The sequence below is a fragment of the Vigna unguiculata genome, chromosome 10 (assembly GCF_037176805.1).
Source record: "Vigna unguiculata cultivar grain cowpea cultivar isolate G323 ecotype 2 chromosome 10, ASM3717680v1, whole genome shotgun sequence".
Taxonomy (NCBI): Eukaryota; Viridiplantae; Streptophyta; class Magnoliopsida; order Fabales; family Fabaceae; genus Vigna; species Vigna unguiculata.
The window spans coordinates 7,300,794-7,315,036 of NC_140801.1; the positions used below are offsets into that span (position 1 = coordinate 7,300,794).

Genomic DNA, 14,243 nt, shown 5'->3' on the forward strand with positions numbered 1-14,243 from the left:
TATAAAGACAGTACGTATTAGTAACAAGATAAGATAATAATACCTATTTGACAACTCAAAATAATAATATTGTAATCATATTTATTTTATTTTTTATTTTTAAATTCTAATACACATTATTATATATAATGTTTGTGATCATGTGAATGATGATGTCCCGTCCAATTCTTATAAAAACAGAAAAAAGAAAAGAATTATTTTTCTAATGATAAATGGGAATTCAATATCCTGAATATCCTAAAACAAAAAGAAAATAATGAACCCATTCAATAGTTCCATAGATTAATGTCCAAAAAAGTAACCTCAAATAATAACATACATTGTCTCTTGGCTTCCACTTATTGCTTATAAACTAACTATAACATACTTTAGTATAATTTTTCAAACAGTTACATTGTTCATCTTTTATATATATATATATATATATATATATATATATATATATATATTAATTTGTCAATCTCATTAGGCCAAAAAAAACTCATAATTAATTGAAATAAAAATGAATTGTAGTCTTAGTTCAATTATTAATTTTGGGTTACAAGGTACATGCAAGTTGGCTTCTGAATAAAATAGTGTGAATACAGATTTTTTTTTTCCACTCTACTTAGCATGCTTAACGCGTAACTAAAGTCAACTCAACCTTAAGAGAACATAGTTTGGTGCACAACATGAACATGAATTTTGAAGACTAACATGGTGGAATCAACCTCATCAAACCCAAAGTGGTACAAAGAGAAAATCATCATTCAAACAACACCAAGTTTCCCACATTCAAAATTCATGGGTTTTCCAACCAGCATCAATCACTTGTTTCTGCTCATATTTTCCAGCTTCTGTTTAGGTGCAATCTCTGCGAATGATACCATCACATCAACCAGATTCATCAGCGACTCTGACTCTCAGATTACAAGCTCAAGCAACGGTGATTTCAAGGTTGGATTTTTCAGCCCTGAAAACTCCACAAATCGCTATGTGGCAATCTGGTATCTCTCTCAGACCAACATCATATGGGTAGGAAATAGAGATGAACCACTGAAGGATTCATCTGGGGTGTTCAAAATCCACGAGGATGGGAATCTTGTGGTGCTGAATGGAGAAAATAGTGTGATATGGTCAACAAATGTATCAGTTGGTGGTACCAACACAAGTGCTCAACTTGACAATTCAGGAAATCTGATCCTGCGTGGTGACTCAAGTTTAACACCATTATGGGACAGTTTCACACACCCTGCTGATATTGCTGTGCCACAGATGAAAATTGCCACCAATAGGATCACTGGTAAGCCATGATTCACCATATATACTTTCATTTACTACTCTCTCTCTCTCTCTTTCTATCTGTGTTTTCTTTTTACCCATTGGAAGAAGTATCCACAAGTTTTCTCTTTCAATCACAGTTTTTTTTTCTTCTAGATATTCATTGAAAGACTTGATTCTGATACTATACTCTAAGATACTTCATCATGATATCTTTCATTGTAAAATATCCAAACTTCGAAGTTATTATTTTTTTTTCCTCAAATTGGAATTCGTTTATATTTTAAATTTTGATATACATTTTAGTCTCAAACTTAAAAATTGAATGGATGTAATTTTTCTAACATAATTACGTTAAATTGTTTTGACATGTCAAACGTATTTTAGGATGACGATTGAGTTATTTACATCGTTTTATATGTTTCGGCTCAAATATTAGTCTCAAACACTACTTAACAAGTCTAAAAATTTAATTTTATTAGATTAAAAGAATTATATTTATTTATTTTTAAAGTTTACGAACCAAAATAAATCTAAGAAAGAAATGAATTATAATTTCACATATAAGTTTCTAATACTAAAAGTATATTTAACCTATAATACAGCCATGTGAAACAAAAGAACATGTAAACGAAGATATCTGATGTGGAATCTGTGGATGATATAACAGGTGAGAAAATCGAGTATGTGTCATGGAAAAGCAGTTCTGATCCTTCTACTGGGTACTTCACTGGGAGCCTTGAAAGGTTGGATGCACCAGAGGTGTTTTTCTGGTACAACAAAACAAAGCCATATTGGAGAACTGGTCCATGGAATGGAAGAGTGTTCCTAGGATCACCAAGGATGTTAACTGAGTACTTATACGGGTGGCGTTTTGAGCCTAATGATAATGGAACAGCATATCTAACCTACAACTTCGAAAAACCTGCCATGTTTGGAATCCTTACCATAACCCCACATGGCACACTGAAACTGGTAGAGTTTTTGAACAGAACCAAGTTTCTGGAACTTGAGGTGGATCAAAACGAATGTGACTTTTATGGGAAGTGTGGACCCTTTGGAAGCTGTGATAACTCCACAGCACCAATTTGCAGCTGTTTTGAGGGGTTTGAGGCACGCAAGCCAGAGGAATGGAACAGTGGAAATTGGACAAGTGGGTGTGTGAGGAGTGTGCCACTGAATTGTGGCAAGTTGAGAAATGGGAGTGAAGTTGAAGAAGGAGATAGTTTTCTGCAGAAACATAACATGAAAGTGCCTGATTTTGCAGAGAGATCAGATGGAAACCAAGAAAAATGTGGTGCAGATTGCTTGGCAAATTGCTCTTGCTTGGCTTATGCATATGATTCTTACATTGGTTGCATGTATTGGAGTAGGGAATTGATTGATTTGCAGAAATTTCCTTATGGAGGGGTTGATCTCTTCATTCGTGTTCCATCACAACTTCTACGTATGTTTTCTCTCCTTACTCACAATATTTTATATCGGTATAATGATATCTTCTATTACACTAATTATAGTATGAAAACTTATTGTTTGATCTCATTTTCATATTTGATGTTTTGTATACAACAACTTTTATAATTTATAATATCAAGATGTTGGAAGATTATATGGTAATTAAATATAAATCATAATATAATATATAATATAAGTATGATGGTTTTTAGAAAATGTTTTGAGATATCAAAGTGAATGTACAAAAATTTTAGGAGATCAATATATAACAAAAAGTCTAAAATTAAAAAAATATTACTTTTATCTTTATATGTAAAAAAAAAATGGAAGAGTCAAAGTACTATAGGAGTAAAGAAACTCCGTCACGAGCAAGTAGTGGAAAACTTGATATTAATTCTTATTTTTTCCTTGAGTGCTTTTCTTCCAAACTTTTATACCATGAAAATGTTTGAGATATATGTTGATAACCAATTTATAATACATAAGCTATAATATAAAATTAATTTTGTTATGTTAAATTAGATATAAATTCATGTTAAAGTTTTAGATTATGTTGAAAATCTTTCGTCAACTCTAACGTATAAATTTTATCTTCTAAACTGACCATGTAAATATAAATTAAATTTAATCTCACCGGTTGAAAAAAACACGTTACTTAATTTTATAAATAATTAAAGAAATAAATAACATTATTTTATTTTATTTTATTCTGAATAACATGCAGCTAGTGGTAAAAAGAGAAGAGAAACGAAGGGATTAATAATCGGTATTGTGGTAGCAATTGGAGCATTAGCAACTGCAATCGGCGCTTATCTTTTGTGGCGGAAATTTACTCCTAAGCATACAGGTAAAGTTGTCTTGTTTATATTTATATCTGAATAATCATTTAATTTTTTTCCTTAATTTTTTTTATCACGTTTACTATTTTCCAATCTTCTCCCTTTTTTTAGATTATTTCTCTTTCATTACTTAAAAAAGGAGTGGACATTACTCATTCTCCATGATAGGGAAACTTCGGTAAAAGGGGAACAAAAACATTAAAATAATATCGCCCGACAAATTTGAACGAATCTTTATGAGCAGGAATATAGTACGAAGAAGATACGATGAATAGGTTGCTGTAGCCATGTGTGCTACCTTGCTTTTCTGCCGTGAATGTTGAATTTTTTTTATTACAAATATTAAAGTCAAAGTTCTTCTTTATGGTATAATGTTTTTCCACAAAATTTGATAAATATAATAATTGATATGTCAACAGGATATTCTTCTTAAAGAAATACTCTTTATTTATTTAAGGGTTAAATATGTTTTTAGTCCCTTAAGTTTTAGTAAAATTTGGAATTAGTCCATTTTTAAAACTTTTGACTAAATTAGTTATTCATCTTTAAAAATGCGTGAATTTAGTCATTTTAACCAAATTTTGTTAAGTTTATCTTACGTTTCAAGCGTATTTCATGATAGTATTTGAATTGTTTACCCCGTTTGACACATTTTTGCTTCAATGTTAACTCAAATATTATCATAAAATGCGTTTAAAATATCAAATAAATTTAACAAAATTTGGTAAGAAGGATTAAATTCACGCATTTATAAAGATGAAAGACTAAATTGGTATAAAGTTTCGAAGAAAAACTAATTCCAAGATTCACTGAAACTTGAAAAACCAAAAACATATTTAACCCTTTATTTATTTAAGAAAAACCTTTTAAATAGACTTTAAGTAAAAAAGCACACTAGCTGATAGGAAACTAACTCCTAACAATATTGAAAAGCATAACAACTAAATACTAATCAGTGTAAAATATGTTATAACAAGGTTAAAATATCTAACAAATTTTTACCTTAAAGTGACATTACTTTCTAATATCGTTTTTAAAGTAAGAATCTTTGTCTTACTAATTCTAAACACGTACATTAAGAATGTGTATCTTTCTTCCATATTCAGTTGTATCTTGCAAAATCTAAAAATGTTCCAATTCACAATTTTGGTCAAAATTTGAAACTTTGACTCGTCGTTAAAGATGGTTTGATTCTTTCTTTTGGATGTGTCATTTTGTTGCAAATGTATATGATGTTCTCAATTTCCTTTTAATGTTCTTGCTCCTCGTAAAACATTGTGAATTCAAGCAAATTATATTCTCCCCCACAATTAGTTTTGCAATACTTGTATTGGTTGTCTTACTTGTTTTTCAACCATTGCTTTATAGTTTTTAAAAGTTGATAAAACTTTAGGTTTTTCCTTCAAAAAGTAAACCTAAGTTTGCATACTCAAGTCGTCAATGAAAGTGATAATATATTCTTTACCTCCGTTAGAAATAGGATTAATTGGCCAATAAATATTAAAGTGCACAACCTCCAATAATTTTCTTACTTTCTTGGATTTTCATTTGGAAAATAGTTATCGATGTTGCATGTTGAGAATACATTCCTCACATGTGTCCTTTGAACTAGAAAATAAGGAAGACCAATTATCATATTTTACTGTTGAAGTGTTTGTAAACCTCCAAGAACACGATAACTATAACAAAAATGTCATAGTTGCGCTTGATTGTTCAAACTTGTAGCATAACATAATTAAGTAGAATGACTGAGGTAAAGTGGAAACATCTGATGTATTGTCATAGCCACTTGAGTGATCAATCCCAATATGTCATCTAGTATTTGACAAACCACCCCTATCCCCATAGTTCCTTTAATTGTGATATTGTAATCTTTCTCTTTCAACTAAAGGATACTTGACAAATTGGTCTTTAAATATGGGGAAAAAAGGATATTAGACAAGGTTTGAGCAACACTACTTTTAGTTAGTAAAGTTACCTACCATTTTTCCATGATTGAGATTGTAGAAGTGTTTCCAAACTTCACATTACCTCTAAAGGATTCATCGAGAATGGAAAATACAAAATTATCTCCATTCATGTGATTGTTGCACTCGATGTCTAAATACCACAATTTCTTGTTGGTTGAATCCCTTTCATGACAAATCATCAAGAGTGAGATTTCTCCAAATTGCTCTTCTTTCTTTTCTATGAATTTGGATGTTCCACTTTGTGCATTTGGAAAATTTGATCAACATATGATAATGATCATACTTGTGACACCGATAACATTCTACATTTGTCTTGTCAGTTGACTTTGCCTAATAACCACCTCCTTATATTCCCTTTTTTTTTTAGATTGTTTTAGTTGATGTTGATTTTGTTGATAACCATAGTTTCCTCTCGACCTTTGCCATATCCTCTACCTTGACTTCTATTGTTGTTGGTTGATCCACATCCTCCATCTCTTTTACTTGAATGATATGATAATACTTTTAATGTTAACTCTACATTGTCTTGTTGATGCAACTTTCTCTCATGGACTAATAATTAAACTTCAAATTAATCAATGGTTAAAAGAACAATATGTTTTCAACTTCTCAATGAAACATAACCAAATTTTTGTGTCAATGAGTGAAAAATGATGAATTTTCTAATCCTAAAAATAGTAAGACATAAAACCTAAAATAATATAATTAATTAATTGTTATGAGATTTCCCTTTATAAGAGGCAAGCTTAGATTTGACTTTAGCAGCTAGTGGTTGAAGAAACTTAGATTTTGAAGCACCTAGAAAAATAGGAACTTTGAGGTAATTAAAGGGAATGACACCTCTATTACAATTACAAACATCTTAATCCTCTTATTAAAACCATAAGACTCATTAGCAATGAAAAAATGACTTTTATAAAAATTGACCCATTGCCTAGAGGCTAATCTATAGGAATAGAGGAAATTCATAAGACTGATAAGAATTCTTTTGTTATCCTAACAAAAAACAAAAATTTCATCAGCATATAAAACATGTGAAGGAAAGATGACCCCTTTCAGACTAGCCATTAGCAACATATGTTTAGAGTTAAGAAGATGAGAAATCCCCTAACTAAGGACCTCTTTTGCAAGACATAATAATAAAGGAGATAAATGATCCTTATAGAAAGATGAGAAATGACCGACAAGACTACCATTCACACTTATAGAAAGATGAGAAAAATGGATAATTTTCATAATCCAATCAAAGAATTGTGATGAAAAACAAACTAATTTAGCATCAAAAGGAGAAATTTAAAATCCAAATTAAGACCATCAAAAGCCTTAGAGATGTCAATCTTAACACAACATTACCACCTTTAACCCTCTTAGACAACATATTTATGGCTTCATGAGTGACACCAATGCCTTCCTTAATGTGCCTCCTTTTGTTAAAGCCATTTTGATTAGGAGAAATGATCCTTTTACCAATAGTAGCCAATCTATAAGAAAAAAAAATAGAAATAATTTTGAACATGAAATTAGCCACCACAATAGGTCTGGAGTTTTTAGTAGATTAAACACTAGAAAATGTAAGAATAAGAGAAACAACATTAGAATTCATCCCAAGTAAGACCCAATTTTGAGAAAGGAATTATTTGACAACATTGCACACATCAGTCCTTAAAATATCCTTACAAGCATGAAAGCAAAAGCTACCAAAACCATTTGGACTAGCTGCCCTATTGGATATTAAAAATAACTTAGTCTCGTAATTAGAAGGATAATTGATCAACAATATATTCCCTTCCTCTGAAACAACATTAGGAATGTGATTGGCAATAATGTTTTGCCTAAAATACATAAGACAAAATTAGATTTTTGTAGAATGTGAAACATGTTCCTCAGTATGTTTAGGATCTTCCATAACTAAACCTCATTCCACAAGTCTATAAATCCCACTAGCATTAAAACACTTTTAATCACAAAAATGAAAAAAAAAATTAACCCATCCTTGAACCAAAGCATTTTAGCTTTGTCATTCCATAATAAAGTTTGACATTTCGATGCATAATCAAGATCATTCATGACTTATTTTTCTTTGATAAGAAATTTTACATCTAACTAATTTAGACCAGTGAATTGACTATATATTCATTAATTTTATTTTAAATAGTTATGAAAGTTAATTGACACTAAAATGAAATTTAAATGCACTTCTTTTGTCAATTTAATTGTTAAATATGAGCACTATCATATTCATTATTACATGTAAAAAACTAAATTTTCAAATATAAAAAATATTATGAATTGTACATAGTTACTTTTTGTTGTATTACCAATTCGTATATTGCTAATTCAGGAAGTGTGCCTGAAGACGTGATTACCGGAAAGAAAAAGGAAATTACTAAATTGGAAGAGTTACCCCTATTTAAGTTTGAAAAGCTTTCAAATGCTACAAACAATTTTCACTTTGGTAACATGCTTGGAAAAGGAGGTTTTGGTCCTGTATACAAGGTAATTTTCTTTGTATAAAATATTTTTATTATTTTTAAAATTAATAATAATAATAATATATAAATTAGTACTAATGACATTTTACTGTCTTAGGGACAATTGGAGAACGGACAAGAAGTTGCTGTAAAAAGACTTTCAAAAACATCTGGACAAGGATTGGAAGAATTCATGAATGAAGTCGTGGTGATTTCTAAACTTCAACATCGAAATCTAGTAAGACTTCTTGGATGTTGCATAGAAGGAGACGAACCAATGTTGGTCTATGAGTTTATGCCAAATAAAAGTTTGGATTCATTTCTATTCGGTTAGTTATTGCCTCTTTTTAAACTACTACTTAATGGTATTTTTTTGATTTAAATAATTATGATATACTATTAACTTCTATATAACATTTAGTGTTTTTTTTTCATCCTTTTCATGTATTCATTATGTTTTCTAGATCCACTCCAAAGGAAAGTTTTAGATTGGAAAAAGCGCTTCAACATAATTGAAGGAATAGCGCGAGGAATACTTTATCTTCATAGAGATTCAAGACTAAGAATTATACATAGAGATCTTAAAGCAAGCAACATCTTATTGGATAATGATATGAATCCAAAAATATCAGACTTTGGTTTAGCAAGAATTGTTAGAGGAGGTGATGATGATGAAGCTAACACAAAAAGGGTTGTTGGAACTTAGTAAGTAGCATTTTTAATACTATACATTATTTTTTCAATATCAAATAGTTTATTATTTGTTGATTATAATATTTGTTTTACATGCAGTGGTTATATGCCACCTGAATATGCAATGGAGGGACTTTTCTCAGAAAAATCAGATGTGTATAGCTTTGGAGTATTATTACTAGAGATTGTAAGTGGACGAAGAAATACTAGTTTTCATAATGATGAGCAATCACTTAGCCTTGTTGGATTTGTAAGTTTCCAGAACTTATTCCTTTTTCTAATGAAGTTTCTACAAATTAAGCAAAATGATTATTATTTTTGCTAATGAAGTTTTGTTTTTTTTAGGCATGGAGACTATGGAATGAAGGCAACATTATAACTATAATAGATCCAGAGATATGGGATCCAATGTTTGAAAAAAGTATGTTGAAGTGCATACACATAGGACTTTTGTGTGTGCAAGAACTTACAAAAGAAAGGCCATCTATATCGACTGTGGTTTTGATGCTTATAAGTGAGATTACACATCTTCCTCCTCCAAGACAAGTTGCTTTTGTTCAAAAACAAAATTGTCAAAGTTCGGAGTCTTCTCAAAAAAGTCAATTTAATTCAAACAACAATGTAACTCTAAGTGAAATTCAAGGTAGATAACAATTAGGTTCAACATTTTTATCATTAACAATAATTTATTATGTTTAAGTTATAACTTAATTATTATTGTATACTTGAGAAATTATCAATGTTTAAATTTAAGTACTATTAGGAATCTTACATGAAATTTCTTGACTCGTATAAATTCTATGTAATTTAATTATTTATAAATGATGAAGAGTTAAATATTCTTAGAAATTTACAACTTACTGAAAAAAATATATATTAGTTGTATATTTTGACATTATTTTCAATGATTTTGTACATTTTGTTGTCTATTTTTTTCATATTTTGTCTTAGATTGAGAGTCCTTGGTTCTTTCATTATTTGTAACATGTAAACCATTGTTGAGAGAGAGAGAGAGAGAGAGAGAGAGAGAGATATCACATATCATGAAATTAGACAAATAATTCTACCAAATAAAATTTTATTTATGATTCACCCGATAGTTGGATAATTTATATTCAAAAATATTTCCTATAAATATGAAAATAGAAAATCGAAGGATAAAATCTTCAAGCAAAGAGTCCACAGGGTCCAAGAAACAATATTAGTTGTGTTAAAGACATACACCACAAGCTTGTTATGTAAGGTATACTAATTTAATTACATCATTTATGTTCAAAACTAAAAGCCTTTGAAAACTAATAAAGTGTATTAAAAGATTTTGTAATATCAAATTTAATAAGCACATTTTCACCTATAATTTCGAAAACTAACAAGTTTTTTTTTTTTATGTTCAACTTTTGGGATAAGAGAAACTAGAGTAGAATTTACTTCAGAAAGTATTAATTCCTATTTGAAGAATTTAATAACAACTCAATATACATCATTGTCAACAATATCTTATAATTATTGATTAAGAAAGCACCACCAAATCCGTAAGTATTAGGTTCACAAATGCTATTAAAGGCGAAAACAACTAGTTTAACCTAATATATATATTAGGCATATCTATCAAAAGTTCATAATCCTCTTACTCATAAAATAAGGTATAAGATTTTGGAAAATTATTAATAGTAGTGTTGTTCTCGATAACATAGAGGGAAAGGAAAAGTGGTAAGATAAAAATCTTAAGTTTGGTTTAGTTAAAAAAAAGCATGATTACCATCTTCTTAAGGCACCACTCACAATGCATTTTAAATCAATCATCTTAAGGAGAAAATGTGTATTTATATCACCATGATGAAACCAAGATTCGAAGAGATCAATATTGTCATAAGTTCTTTAGCTTTAAGATCACTGGTTAAACCTTCAATGAGAAGTTGTTGATAAATATAAGACAAAGTTGCTTGAGTAATTTTTACCCTCTCATGTTTATTGCCAAAGATTTTCCTATTTTAAAAACTTAAAAAAAAAACTTTTAAGCTCTTCAACTTTTTGTTATGAGATGGTCATGGGTAACCTATCACAAGTTCATTCCAAGCATCTCAAGAAGTTTGCGACATTTATATGTTTAAGCACATGGATATAAACTCAAATAAGTTTGTGATATTTATATGCATAATCTACATGGAAATAAACTAAAATGAAGATTGAAAAAAAAAAAGATCTCATGTCTTATCACTACAAAAAAATTTGCATTTACCTACAACAAAAATTTGTAGGTAATAAAAAATTACCTACGGATTACTAACAACTCAAGATCCATATGAAATTGTGGCGTCGATAAATTTGGATGGATTTTTGGTCCGTGAAAAATATCATTTTGTGGGTAATACATACAGACCACCTTTCACGGTAAGTTATGAGGCACAAATACGATATGTATATACGACATGTATTTGATACACAAGATACGCTAATTTTGAAAATAATAGGACACAACACGTGATATATGCATATTGAAAAATGTACAATTTTTTTTAACAAAAAATGAGAAATATATGATTATTCTTGTGTGAATCCAAATTAAAATCAAATGTATTAAATATTTTCAACATAAATTTTATAAATTATTGTCATCATAAAATTATTATTGGTTTATATATTAGATACTTCATTGATAAGTATTGCTAAAGTATCTTAAAGTATGGAATACAGATATGTGCCAGACACGGATATGTGACACAAATTGAAGTATCGGTGCATCATAGGATCCCACCAATCAAATTATGTGAGTAATACAAACAAACCACCTTTTATGGATAAGTTTCCATGGCTTTACTTTTTGTGGATAATGTTGACAGACCATTATTTGTGGGTAAATTCCCACCACAAAAAGGTCATGGATAAAAGTTTTTACAATTTGTAATTCATGGATAATTTTCCATGACTAAATTTTCGTGGATAAAATTTATTTACCAATTTAAATTCGTGGGTAGTTAATATACATTTATTCAAAAGCATATATATATATATATATATATATATATATATATATATATATATATATATATATATATATATATATATATATATTAAACGTTATCATTATACCAATGCATTAAAAGCTCCAATCATTTTAATATTCAATTGTCATTAAACACAATATTATTCAACTATAAGACAATTCAAAATTAATTTCAAACACTATCCAAATCAAACATAATCAAAAATCAAATTTAATCAAACTAAAATACCAACCAAATTGAAAATGAAATTGAAACATAATCTAAGTTTCAGAAGTTAACATGAGTGATCCAAATATACTCTAAACAAAGTTTATATATAATCAAAATAAAGTCAAAATTTTTTAAGTTCCTAATAATTAGCATAATCATCATCTTCATTTTCTTGTTATGCATGCTCACTGTGTTCTTGGTTCGGTGGTGGTTGTTGCTCTTGTCTTGTTCAGAATGTTGTTGTTTTTCAAATACATTTCGAGCATCAATGAGTTCGGAGAAAATGTGTAGAAAATTTATACCTCTTTGAGGGATTTTGGAGGAAAGATTAACATTTTTGTTTTTAATTTAATTTTTTAACTCTTATTTTACCCATGAATTAATTAATTTTATCCATGAATTTTCTTTTCTCACTCTCCTCCTTCAGTAGTAAATCTTTTATGAATCCAGTTTTCCTTTTTTTTTCTTTTTTAATTAATAGTAACAAATCTATAGGTAAATTTGAAGGTGACAAAAATTTACATATGAATTTTATTCTGTGGATAATTATCCATGAAAAATTCAACTTTTTCTTGTAGTGCTTGAGAGATAAAAAAATGATGGATCGATAATAACAAATAAAAATTAAGTTTTGAAGCACTAAAAATTAATTAAGATATATACAAGTAATAATAAATTCATAGTAATTTGTCAATTCAGAGTTAAAGGGTTAAAATAACTTGATAATAAATAAGACATTTTATGATAGAGAATAATAGTTTGTCTAGTTTTTATACATACTGAGGTTTTTCATGACATTAGACGAAATAAGAAAATATATAGGATACGGTTATTTTCCTAAATGGTAAAACTGAATACAATTAATAAAAATATTTAATAGATTCATCAACAAGTTTTTCAAAGTAAAATCAATATCCAATGCGATAATATTTTTAAAAAATCCTATGTATTCTTTAAAATTAATGCCAAAATAATATGACTATGTACACAAATTTTAATCTAAAATGAATCATCTAATAACAACAATCTCATTCAAATACTCACATATAAAAGGAAATATATGATTATAATCCACGAGATGCACTTTGTGTTTTCTTTATATTTTCCTTTCGTGATCTGTATAACATGTATCGTCAAATTAAAGATTAACGAAAAAGAATATTCAGCATGAATCCAAGTTGTTTTGATTTTCTGTATTATTAAGATATAATAATCGAAAGATTTTATTCTACGGTCACAATTAATGGCTGCAAGGTTGATGTTGTAGTACACAAAACATTGATGAAGATATGAAGATTTTTTTAATCCAACCTTATCAAAACTTCTTGCCTTGGAGATTGAAAGACTTTGACGATAACAAAGGCTTTTTATTGTTTAGAGAAGTTTGTTTTGATTAGAATGTATCTTTGCTTAGTTTCCTTTTCATGGTCTAATTTGATAAGTAGCTTTAAAAAGCTATTGAAATTGTTTTAGAGCTTAACTAAGATGATGAAATATGTTTTCTATCTACTAAAATGTTCCTATTTGTTTAACAGAGAACATTTTAATTGATTAGTTATTCTTTTTAATCTATTAAAATTACATAAACCCATGCTCAACTATAATAAAAAGATTTTAATCTGTTAAAAAAATATTTTAATAGATTAAACTTTATGTGATTTCAGAGATTTTTGACTACTTTATTTTAATTTGTTACAACAATTTTAACGTATTAATTTTGCGAGCGAGTAAAATTAATAAATTAAAATAAGCTGTTAATCCATTAAAGTATATAATCAACAATCTATATATAGTTCTCTCATTTTGACTTCTTTTTTACACAAGTTTTTGAGAGAAAATTTTCTTTGGATTTTAATGATTACTCAAATAATACTATTAATAATAAAAATATAAAATGATATAATAATAATTATTAAATTAATAATAATACTAAGACATATATATAAAATAATGAATATTAATCAAAGATCAACAATTATTGTAACGTCCCAAAAACTGGATAACCTCAAATTGATAAAACGTCACATGCATAAATAATCACAGAGTACGGAGTTTGGAGTATGCAGGCATACAGTACGCCATGCATTTCCCCATATTACATAAAAGAGGCTCCACACGGCCTAAACAAAGTACACTGGAAAAGCAAATAACTATACTAAGTCTTGTGCGAACAAAAGAAACATAATTAAATAAAATCCTTCAGTGATGGGCCCCACAGTGGGCCCAATACTCATCCCATCCATCAAGCTGTCGCATCCCTGTTATCCATACCACTGCCAGGGGTCCTCACATCTGCTCACATCAATAAAATTGATGATCATTGCAATAGAGGAGACCACA

General features: G+C 28.7%; 1 protein-coding gene across 1 annotated transcript; it reads left to right on the top strand.

Moving 5' to 3' along the window:
* The first annotated feature begins 639 nt into the window (after nucleotides 1-639).
* Nucleotides 640-9,537, top strand: LOC114166222 (G-type lectin S-receptor-like serine/threonine-protein kinase At1g11300). The gene is made up of 8 exons (XM_028050919.2): nucleotides 640-1,282; nucleotides 1,931-2,707; nucleotides 3,440-3,562; nucleotides 7,866-8,020; nucleotides 8,114-8,324; nucleotides 8,460-8,700; nucleotides 8,788-8,938; nucleotides 9,034-9,537. The coding sequence occupies exons 1-8, from the start codon at nucleotides 697-699 to the stop codon at nucleotides 9,337-9,339; spliced, it is 2,550 nt and encodes an 849-aa protein (XP_027906720.1). The 5' UTR covers nucleotides 640-696; the 3' UTR covers nucleotides 9,340-9,537.
* Nucleotides 9,538-14,243: the final 4,706 nt, after the last annotated feature.

Bases quoted from the DNA above. Each gene is read 5' to 3' on its own strand.
- LOC114166222 (XM_028050919.2), top strand. From the start codon at position 697: ATGGTGGAATCAACCTCATCAAACCCAAAGTGGTACAAAGAGAAAATC. The intron at 3,563-7,865 runs GTAAAGTTGTCT...TTGCTAATTCAG, and splicing joins ATTTACTCCTAAGCATACAG to GAAGTGTGCCTGAAGACGTG. The intron at 8,701-8,787 runs GTAAGTAGCATT...TTTTACATGCAG, and splicing joins AAAAGGGTTGTTGGAACTTA to TGGTTATATGCCACCTGAAT.